Consider the following 21,035-nt stretch of genomic DNA (forward strand, 5'->3'; position numbering starts at 1 on the left):
TAAGCTTGGTGTTCTGCCTTTGAAGGCCCTTTTGGATTCCCCAAGGAACAGGCATATTGTTGTGTCCTGGGGCTTAGATAGCACTCTCTTGAGAACCCGCAAGTTGGGTCTGTTTCTTCCCCCCCCACCCCTCTCCTCCCTTTGTATATTTGCCTCCCCCCTTTTTTTCTCCCTCGCCCCCGCCCCCTTTGGGCTTTGGTAACACAATATTTATTCACCAAAAAAAAAATTATCTTTTATTTTTCAACAATATAAATACATGCTTGGGGGTGGTCATTAATCATCCAAGCATTCTCTCATGTTCTGTTTTGTTAACACTAATTCGCAGGCATGCTAAGAGGTGTTATTGAAATCGGTGCCACTATCCCTATCCAACTTTGCAAGCTCTCAGTTCATACTTCCTCAGTACCACCATCAATTTATACAGAGAACTGTTGCTAGTTTCTTATTGGGGAATGGAATGGAATGGCTAAACTGCACTGGATCTCCTAGAGTCGACTATGTAGTTCTAAAGATAGAGGGGGCCTTGGCTTTCGCAACTCCAATCAGCATAATCTTGCCCTCCTATCAAAAGTAGGCTGGCATTTGTGGGCAATTCCTCAGACCCAGTGAGCAGAATTTGTTAAATCAATATATTTTCCCCACCGTGAATTTCTCTCAGCCTGCTTGGGATCCGGTCTATCTTGGGCATGGCGTAGGCATCTTCAAGGTCGTAATGTACTAGAGGATGGCCTTATCTGAAAAGTGGAGACAGGAGAAAATATTAGGATTTGGGGTGACAATTGGATTCCAACATTGCCTGGAATCAAGGTTCCCACTCCTCGCCTGAAAATTGTAACTTATATATGGTGGTTGACTTGATCGATCATGAGAACAGATGTTGGAAACATGAGCTTATTGCTTCCACCTTTGCCCCAGATGTCAAGAATGTTATTGAGAGCATCCACTTAAATATCCTTCCAAGATCAGACTCACAGGTTTGGGGAAGATCAAAGAACGGAGTGTTTTCTGTTATGTCGGTATACCACCTTCTCTGCAGTCAGCAGTCAGCAGTCAGCAAGAGTATCTTAAACCAAGCATTTCTGGTCTTACATTATGGAGTTTTGTTCCAATCATTTTATGGAAACATGTTTGAAATTGCAAAGCCCTTCCAAAGGTCAGAAACTTCTTATGGACAGCATGCGCCAACGGCCTAGCCTCAGGAGAAGCCAAACTATCCCACCATATGCCTATTGATCCGGCTTGTATTCACTGTGGCTTGTCTCCAGAGACCGTTGATCACATTCTTCTCGGATGCCCATTTGCGAGAGAAGTCTGGTTTGCAAAGCCCCTTTTCTTATCGGGTACCTATTGATTTGCCCTCTATTCACCTCCAGATCCAATGTTGGAGCACCATTATCTCACAAGGTAAGCTTGTTAGTAATCATGCCATCGGCCTGTGTGCTTATATTGCTTGATACATGTGGACAACACAAAATGATCGTATCTTTAAACATAAAGTCTGGTCTCCGATTGACGTTGTTAAGGTGGCAGAGAGACCCACCAAGAGTACCTTCAAGCAAATAAGAAGCCCTCACTACGAGTAACTCCTTGTCCCCCCGACAACCACTTGTCATAGTTACCCCCTCCAATCTGATCCTTCAAAATTATACTGTGATGCATCTCTTCATAACTCCAACTTAGTGCTAATCCCTACTTTTTGTCTTCTCTAACAAAACATTATCATTGGCCAAAAACATCTACCACGAAACCTCCAACTGAATGTTCTTGGTTTTTTTTTTTTTTTAATTTTTTTATAACCCGAATATTACTTGGGACCCGGGCCAAGCCCTAGAATTTTATTAAGTTCCAAAAATAATAAAGAATACAAGGGGGACTTTCCACCTTACCCCAACCCAAGAAGCAAAGCGCACAATAACTCTCAACAGTATTCATACCCAGCCCAAAAAAAAAGCTAGTAAGCCACAAGCATTACTTTCTAAGGACAGCTAGACCCGCCTTGTCTTACCTCAGAATACCCTATAAATCACCCAAAGGCAAACTACCTGGCTGGAAAGTTACAGAGGAACCAGAATCACAAGCAAAATTGGCCAACCAATCAGCTGCCCTGTTGCTCTCTCGAAACGTAAAAGACACATATACCCTTGTAGCAGATGACAAAGCCAATAACTTCTAGAACCAGTACCATCCCTTCCACAAGTTACACCTCTTAAGGTTAACCATTTTTACAGTGGAAGCGGAGTCCGAGCTTACCACCAAATCAGTGAAACCCAGCTCCTGGCACAGGAGCAAACCATCCCTTAAGGCACTCAGCTCAGCAATCGCATTAGTGCAAAGACAATAAAAATTAGAGAAAGCAGCCCGGACCACTCCATTCGAATTCCTAACTCCTCCACCCCCCGACCCCCAATAGCTAGGATTGCCCCGACAAGCCCCATCCGCATTAAGCTTAATAGAGGCGAACAGCGGGCACCGGTAAACTGGGAGAGAGCGTTTCAGCTTGGGAGAAGGCGTCACGAGCCCAAAGCACTAGAGCATCAAACCGTCCCTATAATGGAGCTAGCAGAACACCTTATTTCCCCATGTTTTCTACTAAGGTAGTTGTAACCCGCCGATTCTTGCCAAAGAGAAATCCGGCTTCTGGCATCCTGGGTGGGAAGGGTGGCAATGTCAAAAATATGTGAGAAGTAGCTCCAAACTTTGGTGACTGTACCACCAGAAACCAGGCAGTGGTCAGTCGTCTCCCTCGGATTTCCACAACGGTTACACCTGGAAGCCAGGGGAATACCCACCGACATTAAGGAATCATCTGTTGGAATCTTTCCATCTATGAGCTGCTAAGAGAAAAAGGCCACTTTCATTCCAGGTAGACTCTGTAGAAAAACAACCATTACTTCAAGGGGTCTACACCAAAACATCCCCTCTATCAGAAAGGGAGTAAATACCCGAAGTAATGCTATGCCTAATAGCTGCTGAATCAATGCAGTCCATAAAGGCCCTCTCTGAAAAAAAGGCCCTCTCTTCCATCTGGCCTTGCAGCAGAACCCCCCTCCCCTTTGCCAGAGAGTGGCTCTGGCTGGCCATGACCTCCAGAAGCTCTATCTTTGACACTATAGGTAAACTTGTGTTTAGTGCTGCCCTTTATCACATCTGGATGGAGAGGAATTTTAGGAGATGGACCTCCAAATCTAGATCTTTTGACCTGCTTTGGAAAGCCATCTCTTCGGATGTCTCCTCCAAAATCCAGCTTCTCCCTCATAAGAGGTTTTTGGACACCCCAAGGAACAGGCATACTGTAAATTCCTGGGGTTTAGATAATGCTCTTTTGCTGCCCCCTTTCCCCCCAAGCTGGGTTCGGGGCTTTTTCTCTTCCCCCCCCCTTCTCCCCCCTTGTATATCCCCCCCTCTTTCCTTTTCGCCCCCCTCGGGCTTTGGTAATATATTTTTTATTCACCAAAAAAAAAAAAAATGCAGTCCAAAAAGCCCTGCTTCCACAAGCCGTCCCCTAACGCATCCTTGATGCACAACTCCGGGTCAACTAGAATACCATTGCACACAGCAGCGTCAATCAGAGGGCCAGCCCCAGTCCAATTATCACGCCAAAAGGCTATATATTGCCAGAGCCTAGCAACCATCTTGAAATGTCCAACAAGAGCCCCTTATAAGCTAGTAGGGCATTCCGCTAAGACTTCGAGCCTACCCTATGTGCCCCCGCTAGAGCAACATGATAATTTTTAAAGAACTTAGCCCTGAAAAAATCACTCCAAATAGAACGTTCTGAGAGAAATTCCAACTTCATCCAGCAGCCTAACCCCCAGACCTCCTTCATCAAAAGGCCTACAAACCTTCCGCCAACATACCCAGTGCTTGCGGTTTCCACATTCCGAATATATGCAAAGGAAGTAGGTAAAAATCCCATATATCCTCCGAATGACCGCTTTGGGCGGATCCAAAGTGGCAAGAACATGGATAGGGATGGAAGAGAAAACATGTTTCAAGAGAGTAACCAGTCCCCCAGAAGATAACAGCCTCCCCTTCCAATTTGCAATCTTGTTTCTTATTCTTTCCACAAGCCCATCAAAGAAACAGATTTTTAGTCTGCCAGATATGAACTCACCTACAGGGGGTGAAAAGGTGAAAGTAGTGGAATAAAAAAATATTGCGGAAATAAAAAGTCATCTATCAAATGCAAATAAAAAGCAAAGATAACACGAGATTTATAATGGTTCGGCCAATACTTGCCTACGTCCACTCCTCTCACCTTAGAGAGAATTCCACTAAATAGAATCTTGACTATGGGCAAGAGAACTCATACAAATCTTGAGAATGAGAGCAAGAGAACTCAACTAATCTTGATTGAGAGCAAGAGGACTCAACTACTCTTGATTCCGAGCAAGAGGACTCAACACATTAAACGAAAAGTGTACTAAGACAAGGATTACCTCAACCTTAGTAGATGTGTAAACTACCTTCCACCTTTGAAGCTTGTAGCTAATTGAGGTAGAGCAGTTTGAGTGTGTGAGCTTGTGATGATTTGATGCTTATGATCAATTAATGGCTCACTTTGGTGATCTTGCAATGTATCTTGAATTGAAGGCTCTTAATTGTGAATTGTAGTAGTGATTAGAGACTTAAAAAAGTGGGTATTTATAGGCTAAGCAGTTCTAATTAATATGGAAACTATCTTAAGATCGGATTGATTTAGACAGCCATAATCCAGTATGCCGGTTCACCAAATTTCCTTACATGAACTAAGGATTAACAGTCAAATTACAACAGTCATATAGTAATCCGTTATGCTGGATAACAATCCGGTATACCGTTTCAAGGTAAAATGTAGCCAGAAGTGATCCGGCATACCGGATCACCATCCAGCGTGGGCTGGAAGGCTACTGTGGCCTGTTTCCTGAGACCAATACTGATCTGGTATGCCTTTTTGAGGATCTGGTACGCCGGATTAGCCAATTTCTGCTATAATGAGCTAGTTCCTTTATAGGGCACCATGGGGGGTTCCAAACTTAAATGGTCATATATTTAGGGGTTCATTTAACCTCCTAAAGTCATTCTACATGAATGTATGCGTGTGTGTGTGTGTGTGTGTGCATTACATTGATTGTAACTTTAATAACCAAATTACAAATAAGTACAAAGGTCTTCAATCTTTAAACTTGATAATCTTCAATGTAAACCATCGTTCGAGAACTCACGAGATCTCGCCGAGAACTCACGAGATCTCGCTGAGTTTCTCGGTTTTTGGAAAAATCGAGACGAGACTGCCTACGAGTCTCAAAAGTGCAATATCTCGGCGAGATCTCGGTTGGATCTCGGTTTTGACCCATTATTTTAATCCACCTACCACTTAAATACCTCACTTAATTGGATAAAACTCGACATATCTCGGCGAGATCTCGGTGAGATCTCGGGTCCAGATCTCGGGTTGAGCCAAAGTTGAGGCTTCGAGTTGAAAAAAAAAAAAAATGCACCAACTCCGCAAGATCTCGACTCGTCACGGTGTTTCCAAGAGTCGAGTTAGTACCGAGACCTGAGTTTTAGTACCTTGATGTAAACTCTTTTGTTTGACTTGATCTTTGTCTTCAAGACTTGATTCTTTGATTTTCATGTCTTTGAAATCAACTTGAGCAATAGTCCAATTGATTTGAGTGTGCACCCTTGTATGCTCTTGTATATGCTCCCCCTCACTTGGTGCTACGCTCTCATCTAAACAACTTAAACAAGTGTTAGTCTAAGAGTGGTTTTATTTGTTATCATCAAAACCTTTATGTCATCATGATGGATGACTTAGAGTGTATGAGGTCTTTTCCTCAACAATCTCCCCCTTTTTAATGATGACAAATAATCCAAGTGAATAAAATAATAGAGCAATTTTAAATAAAAGCAATGTATTGAAAATTCAAAGAAACTGCACATATCATTAAAGTCAAAGAAATTGCACAAACATACAAGTTGAACATTTAAACATTCCAACTCCAAATCAACATTTCATTACATTTTATTCCATGCCCAGATATTTCTCCCCCTTTTGTCATCGTTAAAAAGAGGGTAGAGACAATTCAAAGAATTGGGTCAAAAGGTGGAATAGGAGGAATTGAGCTTGATTCACCAAGGGTGGGTGCTCTAAAAGGTGGTCTAAATCCTTGAGGAGTAGCTCTCGGTGTGTCAAAGGTTAAATTACCAAGATTGAAAGAGAGATTGTGGATAGCATTTAGGATTCCATCTTGGCGAGAGTTGATGGAATCAACGCCGGTCTTCACTTCTTGGCTAAGAGAGGTCACATCTTCTTTAATTCTTTATCGGCCGAATTCAAGTTCCATTATCCGATTGGTGGCTTCGTCCATGTGCTCATCAATGCCAGGATCCCATTTTTGTAGAGATGCCGGTATCCCTTCTTGTGCTTGACGAGGAGGAGGTGCATCATCATTCAAGTTCTCTTCGGCTTCCGCAAAGACATCAAAAGGAGGATGAATAGCAATGGTATGAAAACTATTGTGGGTGATGTGTTGGAAAGACAAAGTAGATGCCTCCTCACAATCAAGGTCGATATTAAAAGTATCTCATAATGAAGTATGGAAGACAAGTGGGGGTATTTATATCGACACAATAGGTGAGATAGGCTTATGGTGTGAGACATTTACTTTTATCTCCTCTCCTAGGGATGAAGTTATGTTGGATGATGTAAGAAATGACATGAGGAATAAGCCGAAGTCTTCCAATGACAACGGTTCCTGCATTAGCATCAAATTGCTTGAGGATGGAGGAATAGACTTCTTCATGATTGATGAAGTCTTCAAAGTTGGGGTTCTTCGGAGTCCAAAAGATGTATAGTCCATCACTTGAAATTTGAAGAAGTCGGGCAAAGTCATAAATACAGAGCTCTATGTGAATACTTTTCACATAAGAGTGGAGTTTCAAGCTTTGTTCCGTCTCGCTAAAATAGAGGTTTGCATAGAAATATTTTACCAAATTGGGGTAACAAGGTTCCGACATGTTGAGAAGGGGTTCCCATCTAATGTCTTTGAATCTTTCTTCAAGTCGAATGTTATTGAACGAGAAAACATCAACTACACGTTCTTCTTCGATCTTTTGGACAAGGTAGAGAGGCCAATTCTCACGGCGTTCTGGAGATCGAAAGAGTCGGTCTTCTCCTTCCGCATATGGTTGTCTTGAGGAGCCTCCTCTTCCTCCGGTTCTTCTTCTTTTTGGTTGCCTTTCGGTCATAGCCTCCTTACCTCTTCTACTCAGGGTGAGGAGAGAATTGAAAGAGAGAAAAGCAAGAGAATAGAGAGAAATTGCTTAACAAGATGTAATTACAGTTAAGAGTAAGAGGAAAATGACAAAGTGAGGGGTTTATATAGGCTTAATTAGGTGTTTAACAACTATAAAACAATAAAAAAAAAAATAATACGGTAGACCGTTTGGTGATCCGGTATACCGTTTCAAGTCCAACGGTTAAAAATAACAGCTATATTTGTTGAACCAATATACCGGTAGATAAAGGATATAAAATTTTCTTCTTACTAAACTGAGAAAAAAAATGATTTATCACCATATTAAATCATTTAAACTCTTCCATCAATATAAGTCTCCGCTAAGAGAGCTCGGAGAACCTTTCTTAAGCTTAGCGGTATTGTGAACATGTACGCAAGCTTATCGGGTCTTAAGAAAGTTGAGTTGGATTTCACCTTGTTAAAGATTCTCGCGTAGGAAGTGATGATGGGATATCATATGTTTTTAGCTCTTGAGTGTAAAATGGATTTTTGCTTAAGTTTATTATGCCTTGTGTTATCTAGCCGTTGGATAAAGGAACTACCAAACTTAACTCCATAGTCTTGGAGAGTTTGCCTCATCCATCTGCATCTTGTGCACAACATCGTAGTTCGTGATGTATTCGGCCTGTGGTTCAAGCAAAATTTTGCTTCTTACCACCTAATGAATACATCACGGCTAACTTGCCCAAAGATGAAGATGGAATCCTGATGATTCTACCAAATATAGGTAATGATAGGTAGTTTACTTTACCTAACGGCTAGTAGACCTGGACATAATGTTTAAGATCCGTTTCAGATCTTGGGTTTGAGAGCCAAACCTATGCAATCCCATTTGAGTACTATCGAAGAGAATCTTTAAGTACTTAAAAGGAACTCCAAGCATTGGCTTTGGTACCCTATGGACAATGACTTTGGCCTTGTTAGCTTCTCCGACGACTTGCCGGGTGTTATATTGATCGGAAGAGTATAAATGGATCTTGCCCATGCTTAGATCATGTTTGGTTCTCGTGGTTTAGTAAGAAGAAAAATTTTATTCCTTTATCTACCACAATTAGCATCAAATATAGCTGTTATTTTTAACCGTTGGATATGAAACAGTATACTGAATCACCAAACGGTAATACCTGATTAGTTTTTTTTTTTTACCGTTTTATAGCTGTTAAACACCTGATTCAGCCTATATAAACCCCTCTCTTTGTCATTTTCCTAATCACTATTCACTCCACTCATACTCTTAACTATAACTACATCTTGTTAAGCAATTTCTCTCTATTCTATTGATGTTCCCTCTTTCAACTCTCTCCTTCACCATGAGTAGAAGAGGCAAGGAGGCTATGACCGAAAGGCAACCAAAAAGAGGAAGAACCGGAGGAAGAGGAGGCTGCTCAACACAACCATATGCGGAAGGAGAAGATCGACTCTTTCGATCTCCGGAATGCCGTGAGAATTGGCCTCTCTACCTTGCCCAAAAGATCGAAGAAGGACGTGAAGTTGATGTGTTCTCGTTCAATAGCATTCGACTAAGAAAGGTTAAAGGACATTAGATGGGAACCCCTTCTCAACATGTCTGAGCCTTAGTCAAATTTTTCTATGCAAATCTTTATTTTAGCGGTCGGAGCAAAGTAAAACTAGTTTCAAAAGTGTTCACAAGAGCTCCCTATCATGACTTTCTCACTCCTTCAAAGCGATGGACCGTGCATATTTTAGACTAAGAACCCCACTCTTGGAGATTTCATCAAATAAGAAGACTATTCCACCATCCTCAAGCAATTTGATGCTAATAAAAGTCGTTGTCACCGGAAGACTTCGCTGATTCCTCAAGTAATTTCTACATCATCCAACACAATTTTATCCCGAGAGGAGGTGATGGGCTGAGCTGCTCTCACACCACAAGCCTATCTCACCTATCGTGTCTATAAAAATACCCCACTTGCCTTCCATACTTCATTACGAGGTACATGGAATCGTGCGCTCACCCCCGCAAGCACACTATTCTACCCTACGGTCGCTTCTCACTCGCCTATTTCGGGCTGATATCGACTCGATCGTGAGGAGACATCTATTCCAACACATCACCCTCAATAGTTTTCTATACCATCGTTATTCATCCTCCTTTTAATGCGTGAAGCCAAGAGAACTTGAATGATGATGCACCTCCTCCCGCTACAGCACAAGAAGGGATACCGCATCTCTACAAAAATGGGATCCTGGCATACGATGAGCAGTCATGGATGAAGCCAACAATCGGATCATCTTACATCATCCAACATAACTTCATCTCCTCGCCAAAAGTAAAGAGAGAGGAGATAAAAGTCCACAAATCGTCATCTCTCGCACACCGACCATCAAGGAATTACTCCTCAAGGATTTAGACCAATTGTTAGAGCACCCACCCCCGGTGAATCAAACTCAATTCCTCTTATTTCACCTTTTGACTCAAATCTTTGAATTGTCTCTACCCTCTTTTTGACAATGACAAAGGGGGAGAAATCTATGGGCATGGAATAAAATGTAATGGAATGTTGATTTGGAATTGGAATGTTTAAATGTTCAACTTGTATGTTTGTCCAATTTCTTTGACTTTAATGATATGTGCAATTTCTTCGAGTTTTCTAGAATGTTAGTGCAATTTCTTTGACATGATGTGCAATTTCTTTGAATTTTCTATACATTGCTTCAATTTAAAATTGCTCTATTATTTTATTCACTTGGATTATTTGTCATCATCAAAAAGGGGGAGATTGTTGAGGAAAAGACCTCATACACTCTAAGTCATCCATCATGATGACATAAAGGTTTTGATGATAACAAATAAAACCACACTGGGACTAACACCCGTTTAAGTTGTTTATATGAGAGCGTAGCACCAAGTGAGAGGAAGCATATACAAGAGCATACAAGAGTACATACTCAAATCAATTGGACTATTGCTCAAGTTGATTTCAAATACATGAAAATCAAAGAATCAAGTCTTGAAGACAAAGACCAAGTCAAACAAAAGAGTCTACATTGAAGACTATCAAGTTTAAAGAGTGAAGACCTTTGTACTTATTTGTAATTTGGTTATTAAAGTCACAATCAATGTAATGCACACACACACGCATACATTCATGTAGAAAACCTTAGGAGGTTAAATGAACCCCTAAACATGTGACCATTTAAGTTTGGAACCCCCCAAGGAAGTCCCATAAAGGAACTAGCTTATTTCAGCAGAAATTGGCTAATCCGGTATACCGGATCCTCCAAACGGCATATCGGATCAGTATTGGTCTCAGGAAACATGCCACAATAGCCTTCCAACCCACATTGGATCGTGATCCAGCATAATAGATCACTTCTGGCTGCATTTTACCCTGAAACGGTATACCGGACTGTTATCCAGCATACCGGATTACTATATGACTAGTGTAATTTGACCGTTTATCCTTAGTTCATATAAGAAAATTTGGTGAACCGGCATACCGGATTGGGAATCGGTATACCGGATTATGGTTGTCTAAATCAATCCAATCTTAAGACAGTTTACTTATTAATTAGAGCTACTTAGCCTATAAATACTCACTTATTTAAGGCTCTAATTACTACTACAAATCATAGTTCAAAATCTCGCGAAATCTCGATCGAGATTTCGAGAATTTCGACCCCCTCGAAACGAAATGACCCCTCGAATCAAAAAAATACTAAATTTCTATTGAAATTCTCGAGATTTCGAGATATTTCGAGACATTTTCAAAATCTCGCGAGATTTCAAAAATCTCGAGAAAATGCTTTATATAAAATACCATGTTTCGATAGTCTTTTGCTTGGTTTTTTAAGGTTTTTGCTTATTTCTTCTTCAATCTTCCACTTCCCACTTGAATCCTTGCCACATCTACGCCGGAATCACTTGGAGAACAAACTTCTTAGCACATCTGTGAAGCCTTTCCACTATTTCAGGTAAAACCATATTCTCAAAATTGATTTTTTTTAGGGAAATGCTTGATCAACATGTTTGTTTGTGATGAAATAAATATATGTTAGACACCGGAAGCCGATCTACGACTTCACGGTGTCGAAATTTTTTTTTGGTATATATATTATTTATTTATTTTTCTACTTCAAAAATTGGATTTATTTACAACAAAAATCAAAAAATAATAGGGGTTATGTATATTGTATGGTGATATATTAAATATATGTTAGACACCATTGGCCGATCTATGGCCTCATGGTGTCAAAAATATTTTTCTGCCAATAATTAATTATTTTAATTTTTGAAAATTATAAAAAATATTTAAAAAATTCAAAAAAATAGCAAAAAATAAGAAATAATATGAGGTTTTTGTTTTAAAATTACTGAAAAATATAAAAGTAAATTGTACATACTTCTTATTTGCTGCCCATTTACATATCTTTTCGATTTTGTTGTGCTAGGCCAATATTTATTTGAAAAATATTTTTAAAAATTGTTTTTAAATATGAGAAAAATATGAGGGTTAGGGGAAAAATACTAAATAGTTATATACTTATAAACTTGTGTTAGTGCTCTTAAATCTTAATTCTCAAACGTTTAAAATTTTAAACTAAAAGAATTGATGTGCTTCAGTGATTAATGAATTGTCTTTTATTCACGCAACAGTAAACTAGTCTGATTATGACGAACCGTGGTAAACGCATGAGCTGCGAGGCAAGAGGGGCAGAGGCAGCCGGCCCAGACCCAGGAGGGGAGCACACCCAGGCGCACTAGGGGTGACATTGCATGGTTGCATGGCACTTCAATTGATGGGGATAAAAGAAAATCCCAATGCAACTATTGTCACATGCAGTTTTTGGGAGGTGATGCCATTAGACTCAAACAACATCTAGCTGGGAATTCTCCTGAAGTGGTCGCATGTCATATGGTCCCTGTGGAGGTATCTAGGGCTGTCATTGACTACATGAAGGGAGGGATTAAGAGGAAGGCTCAGAGGGAGAAGGCAAAAGTAGATCTTGAGGAAGCAATGAGGTGTACAGCGGGAGGCCAATCAAGCCATCGTGATGATGATGATGATGACAGTGATGATGTCTATGTTCCTGATGATATAGAGACTGAGCAAGAGGCTAGGGATTGGACACGAGCACAGATGATGAGCAGAGCCAGTTATCATGAGGATCTGGAGAGAGTTGAGAGACAGAGAGTAGGTGGTAGTGGAGGAGCTAGTAACTCTAGAGCTGGTGCTAGTGGTAGTGGAGGAGCAGGTACAAGTGGAGGAGGTGGGTTGCCTAATCCCTTTAGGAGATCACAGAGTACGAGGGCAGCTCCCCCTCCGCCTCCACCACCACAAGATGACCCAGCACTTCACCAAGCACCGGGTGTTTATAGAAAGAAAGGCAACAAACAACCAAAAATCAAGGGAGCATGGAAAAATCTGAAGGGGATGGTGAAGAAATCTATAGCTAAGTGGATGTTATACCATACCATCCCAGCAAACACAGCACAAGGCCCCTTATTAGATCAGACTATGATAGATTGCATTGCTGAGGCTGGCCCAGGGTATAAGGGGCCCACCCCATATGAGATTATGAATGTGTATTTGCCCCAACAGAAGAGAGAGCTTGAAGACTGTATCAATGAAATGAGGGGGCTGTGGGAGAACTATGGGGTGACCATAATGTGTGATGGTTGGACTGGTCCTACAAGAAAGTCCATCAACTTTATGGTGTATTGTGATGGGAGGACAGTCTTTCTGAAGTCTGTTGATGCATCCAAGGAGAAAAAGGATGCAAAGTATATCTACAAATTACTGAAGGAAGTGGTAGAAGATGTAGGAGTGGGAAACGTTGTCAAATTGTAACGGACAACGGAAGCAACCACAAGAGTGCCGGTGAGAGGTTGATGCAAAACAATAAGTACCGGTTGTTTTGAACTCCATGTGCTGCCCATTGTATAGACCTCATGTTGAAGGACATGGGAAAGATCAAATTGGTACAACATGTTGTGGAAAAGGTAAGGCAAATGACCAACTTTGTCTACAACCATGGGTTTGCACTAAACCTCTTGAGGGAGAAGTGTGGGGGTGACTTAGTGAGGCCGAGGCATAACTAGATTCGCCACCAACTACATTGCGCTCAAGAGTATAGAAACCAAGAAGTCGGATTGAGATCAATGTTTGCTTCAAGACTGGTTCAATGGAATGGGTCCAATACCCATGGTGGTAGGGAAGCACAAGCTACAATTTCATCGAGATGACTTTTGGTCTAAGTTGCATAAAGTAGTACAACTTCGGACCCGGTGGTCGAGGTTTTGCATATAGTTGATTCTCGCTATCAAGGGACCAACCATGCCACATCTATATGCTGCCATAGACTTGATGAATGAAGGTGTTTACAATGCAAATCCACGAGGTAGCAAACACTTTCTCAAAATTATCAAGGAGCGCTGGGAAAATCAACTTATGCATCCATGCATAAGGTGGTGAGTGTACACTCGTCGTTTTTTATGCAATTACATCTTTTAAAGTTAATTTGAAGGATATATTACTAACTAATGAATATGTAATGTCAATTTCAGCATATTATTTGAACCCCAAGTACCAATACGATCATAAGCTTGGGTTGAATAATAGTCTTATTGACTGATCAAAGAAGTAGTTGCCAAGTTGGAGCGAATAGTAAATTACAGGCGATATGCAACAATGAGGTGAGTCTTATAAGTTATAATTCATTTGAAATTACTCAATTCAATACTAAATAGTAACGAGTCATTACTAATTTTAAATATTTTCCAAATGATTATAGTTGAAGACTTTTAGGGATGCATTGGGAAGTTTTGGAACCAAAGCTGCACAGCAAGGCCGGACACGCGGTGATGCCGATACTAATTAGTCATTACTTCATTAGTCATTACTCAATTCAATATCTTATTCTTTTGAAATGAAGGTGACATGTTTCTTTTGTTGTAATGCAGCTGAATGGTGGGTGTTGTATGGGGGTTCGGCAAACAATTTAAGAAAAATAGCAATCAAGGTTCTCTCCCGGATATGTTCAAGCATCCGGCTGTGAACGGAATTGGAGTACATTTTCTCTCATCCACTCCAAGAGGAGAAATAGATTGGGTTCTGAACGTCTCTTTGACTTAGTGTATGTGCATTATAATTTGAGGTTGAAGATGCAACACATACGCATGGGACAAGAGGGTATCAGGGAAAATATCGATCTCGCCGACATTTTCCAGGTGGAGTCGGATGATGAAGATCCTATTGTTGATTGGGTGAGGGATAGAGGTGAGCCAGTGTTAGATCACCTGGAGGTAGACTGACCCCATGATAGGCTGAACACATACAAGGTGATGTGGATGACTTCGTGGCTGCAGAGGGTGAGGTACATGCACGGGGACGCGTCACCCGTACCGTTCGATCTTGGTGGTGTTGATGAGGATGAAGATTGGTCATGTCATCTCGGTGGAGATGGTGGTGGTGGTCTGGTGGAGATGGTGATGATGGAGGTGATGATGAAGGTAATGATGGACGTGATGATGATGGTGATGGTGGTCAAGCATATGAGGGAACTCGAGTCCCGCTCGTGGTACAAGAGCAGCAAGAGGCAATCCATGCCCCCACCGGTCCCACACCAACCACACGGCCCACATCGTCCACCTCGACCTGACTCGAAAGCAGCGTGGCGATCCGTCCTGGTGGTCGTGGTAGTGGTACTAGTAGGCGGTGAGCTTATGGACATTGATGCCCTATTTGGCTCTGTTGGTGGGTGAGTATTGGCAATAGAGACGAGTAGATCGAGTGGGCATTTCCGTGCCCCATCTTTTCATGTAGACAATGAGTCCATCTCAAAGACAATCAGGCATGGTTCATCTCATTCACATCCATGTGGCGAAGGGCATTAAGGCAGTACCCTTGGGGGCAGCAGCCTATATCTTCTCCATCCATTCCCAATTTTGAGTATGACTCCCACTCACAAGGATATAGTGGATCGTCTTTTGTGCATGACTTCTTTTCCTATACTGGCTACCCAACCCACCAGCCGCAGCCGTACAACCCATACATGCTCCCAGAGCCGTCATATGACTCATATCATAGTGGATCAGTGGGTAGTACTTCTTCCACAGTTTGGTGACCTATATCCTAGGATAGGTTACCTTCAGCATGTTGATGATGCAGTTTACATGGCCACTGTGGATGACTACACTCGCTTCTTCTCCCAGACTATAACGTGGCATGCATTTGTCCAACAGTCGGAGAGCAATACATGTCGGCTCCAGCGGACCATGAGTGGGGTTGACCCTGGACGGCGGAGTAGTTATTATTAGCAAATTTGTAAACATTTGAGATGAATGATGACTAGTTGACTACTTGACTTGTAGCCTTGTAGGGGACAATTGGGGATATTGCCATATTGTGATTTGGAATGTTTGATATCATCTTCTTAAATCTTAACTCTTGAGTTGTTATTTGTTAACTTGTTATTGACTTGATGTCTTATGTACTTAATATTATGATTTATGACTTAACTTATGAGTCATTATGTTTCCAACTTAGTTCCAAGTCAATTTACTTGTTTAATGTACAATGTGTATGTGTAAATGTGTAATTAACTAAGTTATACACTTATACATTAGGGTTCGACCGTACGTTGCCAATCAATGGTGCACATCCAAAACACCATTTTGGGTGACTATTTTTGCAATTTGAACATTTAAATGTGTTTATATAGCCTAAAATAGGGTTTCCATGAAGTTTCAGGCCTTAACTTGGCCTAAAACCCACCAAAATGACCTATCGAAACATACCAGAAAAAATACAATATTTCGACCGAAATATCCGAAATTTCAAATATTTCGGATATTTCGGTCAGCTCGAAATACCGAAACGAAACGAGTTCTCGAACTATGCTACAAATCACAATTAAGAGCCTTCAGTACAAGATACATTGCAAGATCACCAAAGTAAGCCATTCATTGATTATAAGCATCAAATCATCACAAGCTCACACACTCAAGCTACTCTAACTAAATTACTACAAACTTCAAAGGTGAAAGGTAGTTTACACATCTACTAAGGTTGAAGTAATCCTTGTCTTAGTACACTTTTCATTTTATGTGTTAAGTTGAGTCCTCTTGCTCGGAATCAAGAGTAGTTGAGTCCTCTTGCTCTCAATCAAGATTAGTTGAGTTCTCTTACTCTCATTCTCAAGATTTGTACGAGTTCTCTTGCTCATACTCAATATTCTATTTAGTGGAATTCTTTCTAAGGTGAGAGGAGTGGACGTAGGCAAGTATTGGCCAAACCACTATAAATCTCTTGTGTTATCTTTGCTTTTTATTTGCATTTCATAGATAATTTTTTATTTCCACTACTTTCACCTATTCACCCCCCTCTAGGTGAATTCACAGATAGTAGTTTCTCTTGTGAGATGGGCTTCAATAACTCTCGCCCATAATTTTATAGTATGTCTCATTAAATTTATGCCTCAACAATTGTTGCAGCTTTGTATATCACCTTTATTTTTGTAAATTGGAGCCACAATACTTCTCCCCGCATTCATTTGGCATTTAACTTGTGCTCAGAATTTATTTAAACTGTTTGGCTAGACAAAATAAACCACAAACTCCCAAGTTTTCACATACTTTTATTCCTCAAGGCTGATTTAATCTACAAACACCTTAACCTTTCGAATATATCTATGGCATGTGATGTGTTAATGGGTAGCAAATTCATCTGGATAACTCCTACTTTACATGTCTCAATTTAGTAGGCCGGAAAAATACTCTTCTCATCTCCATAAAACGTCAACATCCCTTAGAAGCACTCTACCATCGTCAACCTTTTGGTACATCTAATGGGGTCACAATCTCTACTCTTCCTTTCCTCATTTTCAGCCTGCCCCTACCCCATTTGGTTCCTCTGATTTCGATAAGATCACTCCTCCAAAGTCCAAACCAGGGCATCCCAATGCCTCTTTATCCGTCTTGTTTTACAGCACATCCACCTCAACATCCTCAATTCTGTTACTTTTAGTTTGTGTATATCTCGTTTCTCAACTGCCCAACAATCTGTCTCGTACATCACAGTTGGTTGTACGACTATCCTATACAATTTTCCTTCCATGTTTTATAAGAATATGACAATCACATAACACTACCGACGAACCTCTCCACTTCATGCATCCTACTTTAATGCTATACGAAATTTCATCCTCTATACCTCCATCTTAAGTTAAGATTGACCCCACATATCTAAAATAATCACTTTGAGGTATCTCTCCCCCTACTCAATATTCTCCATTTCATTATCTATCACAGTGGAGCTAAACTTACACACCGTATACTCCGTCTTCGATCGACTTATCTTAAAACCTATTGATTCCAAACTTGATCTCCATAACTCCAACTACGCGTTAATCACTTTTTTGTCTCATCAAACAAAACTATATCATCTACAAAAAACATACACCACGGAACTTCCTCCAGAATACTCCTGGTCAAGTCATCAAAGATAAATGCAAACAAATAAGGGCGTAGAACTGATCCTTGATGTAACCCAAGTGAGATTGGACAATCACTACCTCGACCTGCCATTGTTCTCACACTAGTAACCACGCCCTCATGCAAATATCTAACTAGAGCCACATACTTACTAGACACTCTTTTCTTTTCTAATACATGGCATATTAACACTCTAAGGACTTTGTCATATGCATATTCTAGGTCAATTACGACCATATGGAGATCCATTCTGCAAACTCTAAATCTTTCCAGTAGCCTCCAGAGTAAGTAAATTGCTTCCTTCGTGGATCATCCAGGCAAAAATCCAAATTAGTTCACCAAGATAGTAGTTTCTCTTCTCAAATGGGTTTCAATAAATCTCTCATAAATCCATAGTATGTTCCATCCAATTTATGACTTTATAATTGTTTCAGCTCTGTAATATCACCTTCGTTTTTTGTAGATTAGAGCTACAATAATTCTTTTCTGGCCGGCCTGAATCCTCTCTCTTCTTGCCTCCTTGGGGGATATGTCGTCCCTTTCTAGAAACTCTCCTCCGCTTTCTTCTACTCCTGCTCCCAATGCTGCATCCCCTACTGTTAACCCCCCTGGACCACTTCTTTGCTCCTAACTCTGGTTCTTCCTCTGATGGTCTCCCTCTACATTTTGTCACTCCTGCATATGTGGGCTCTTCCAAAGTAGCTCTCTGTCCGATGAAGCTAAGTTGTGGGAGAATTGCCTTGTGGGGCACTTCTTGGGCTCCAGGCCCCTATTCCATACCGTCAAGCTCTCCCTTTCGAAGCAATGGCATGTTAATGGTTTTATGGAGACTTACCTTCTAGATAACGGGTTCTACATTTTCAAGTTTTCTGACGCTCTAGACAAAGTTCGTGCCCTTGAGGAAGGTCCTTGGGTTGTAGGGAAGAAGCCCATCTTCTTGCATCAATGGCATAGGCACCTGTAACTTCGAAAATTGGATCTCTACACGATTCCGCTCTGGGTATCCCTCCCTGGGAAACCTCTGCACTACTGGTGTACTGATGGTCTCAGTACTGTGAGCTCGGTGCTTGGAACTCCGCTCTTCTCTAATTTGAGAACCTGAAGAAAGGATCGACTTGCTTTTGCAAGAATCTATATTGAATTTTCCGCTCTTGAACCTCTTCCTTCGTTCATCACGGTTAAGGAGGGTGATGGCTTTTCCTTCGATCAAGAGATTCACTACGACTAGAAGCCACCTCATTGCTTAGTCTGCAAGCATTTGGTCGTACCTCCAGCCTTTGCACCCCCAAAATCCCCATGACATTGATTTGGTCCTTACGAGTTGCGACTGGTGAGTGCTTGGTTGCTGCTTCTCAGCGAAGTCCTTCTGCAAGCCAGAATGAAGATCGGACTACGGTTAGAGGTAGATCGAAAGCCAGAGCTCCTCTTAGGAACCGCCAAAACCACTATCGAAAAACCTTTTGCCCTTCTGCTTCTGAACCTCTGACACAAGCACTGCAGAACAGGTTCAGCATCCTGCCAAGTTCCGAGGCTGCAGACGACGACTTAAAGCATTGTGACTGTCCCGAGAAGTTACCTTTTCAAGCTTTACCTCGTAGTCGTTCTCACATCTTAGAGAACCCTTCCATTCTTGGTTCCCTTGGCAATGTCCCTGTTGATCCTTTGTCGTTACCGCTGGATCTTTTGGAAAACCTAGCATTGGAAGCTTGCACTACGCCTCCTGAGGTCCCGTCTGTAGTTGGTAGCAGCGTCTCTTCCTCCATCTTGTCGCGAGATAACCTAAATTTGGCTTTATCCTCTTCTCATGTGGGCCTTACCTGTTCCCTTGACTCTTTTAGTCCTGCCACCTCTTCCTTGGTGGTCCCCGCCAATGACCCTCTTTTTCCTCTGCTGGCCCTTCCTCCTTTGGCGCTGGTCTCCTTGAGACTAATTCCTTTTCTTTGGTCTCCCCTTTGGGTCCTAACCTGATAGGCCTGGTCAGACCCGATAGCTCTCTTGACCCAACTCTTCCATCACCCACTCCCTTGTCTCCCTCTAATTCCCTCCCTCTGGCTTCTTATAACTCTCCAGGCCGGTCAGTCCTCTCCCGGCTCGAAGGGCCTTTGCTGCCACTCTTTCCTCTTCCCAAATAATCTGAGGATTAGTATGGAATACCAGGGGTCTTAACTCCCCTTCAAAGCAAGCTGTTGTTCGCTCCCGCATTCACACTTCCAAGGCCATTTTTTGTTGCCTATTAGAAACTCACATTAAAGAGTCTAATTCTGCTAGAATTTTAAGCACTCGTGTCTCGGGTTGGAATTTTGTTTCAAACCCGACACAAGAGTAAAATCTCCATATCCCTCTTCTTCTTCTCAATTCATGCACTCGAACTTCTCTGACTGTCTTGGCCACTACTTTTTCACCATGGTCCATGCTCACAATTTCCCTCCTCAAAGGATCCAACTTTGGACTGATTTGTGCACCATTGCTAACCCGATTGGTAACCAGCCTTGGGGTTAAGGTGGAGATTTTAATGTCATTAGATATTGTCATGAAAAGCAAGATGGTGAACACTTCGACATGGATGCCATGGAGTCTTTCAATGGTTGTATCGAAGACAACGGTGTCAATGATCTAAGGTGGACTGAACTTCTCTGACTGTCTTGGCCACTACTTCTTTTTCACCATGGTCCATGCTCACAATTCCCCTTCTCAAAGGATCCATCTTGGGACTGATTTGCGCACCATTGCTAACCAGATTGGTAACCAGCCTTGGGGTTTGGGCAGAGATTTTAATGTCATTAGATATTGTCATGAAAAGCAAGATGGTGAACACTTAGACATGGATGCCATGGACTCTTTCAATGGTTGTATCGAAGACATCGGTGTCAATGATCTGAGGTGCGCTGGTTTCCCTTTCATTTGGAGCAACAAAAGGACTGGTAATCAACGCATTGCCTGTAAGCTGGACAGAGTGCTGGTTAATGAAGAGTGGTTATCATCATTCCCTTCTTCCCATGCTTCTTTTGCCAGCCCCGACATATCTGACCATTCCCCCATCTCATTAGCTATTCAACCCTCTACTTCATTTGGTCCTAAGCCATTCAAGTACTTTGACATGTGGTCCTCCCACCTCTCTTTTTTGGCTACAGTTCAGGAAGCTTGGGACAAGCCTGTATTAGCTTTCTCTACGCCCCTCATTGCTTTCTCTAAGAAGTTTCGAAATGTGAAAACTGCTCTTAAAGAATGGAACTCTTAACATTTTTGGCAACATTTCCCAGCAAGTTATGGACTGCAAAGATAAGTTATCAGTT

The 21,035-nt window shown here is 41.5% G+C and overlaps 1 protein-coding gene across 1 annotated transcript; it reads left to right on the plus strand.

Annotated features, from left to right (window-relative positions):
• Positions 1-20,407: 20,407 nt before the first annotated feature.
• On the plus strand, positions 20,408-20,980 carry LOC122650948. The gene has a single exon (XM_043844304.1). It carries the CDS (start codon positions 20,408-20,410, stop codon positions 20,978-20,980), a length of 573 nt encoding a protein of 190 aa, XP_043700239.1.
• The last annotated feature ends 55 nt before the right edge of the window (positions 20,981-21,035 follow it).

The sequence above is a fragment of the Telopea speciosissima genome, chromosome 2 (assembly GCF_018873765.1).
Source record: "Telopea speciosissima isolate NSW1024214 ecotype Mountain lineage chromosome 2, Tspe_v1, whole genome shotgun sequence".
Lineage (NCBI taxonomy): Eukaryota > Viridiplantae > Streptophyta > Magnoliopsida > Proteales > Proteaceae > Telopea > Telopea speciosissima.

What these genes read in the sequence shown, in the direction of transcription:
- LOC122650948 (XM_043844304.1), top strand. Translation starts at nt 20,408, where the DNA reads ATGGTCCATGCTCACAATTCCCCTTCTCAAAGGATCCATCTTGGGACT.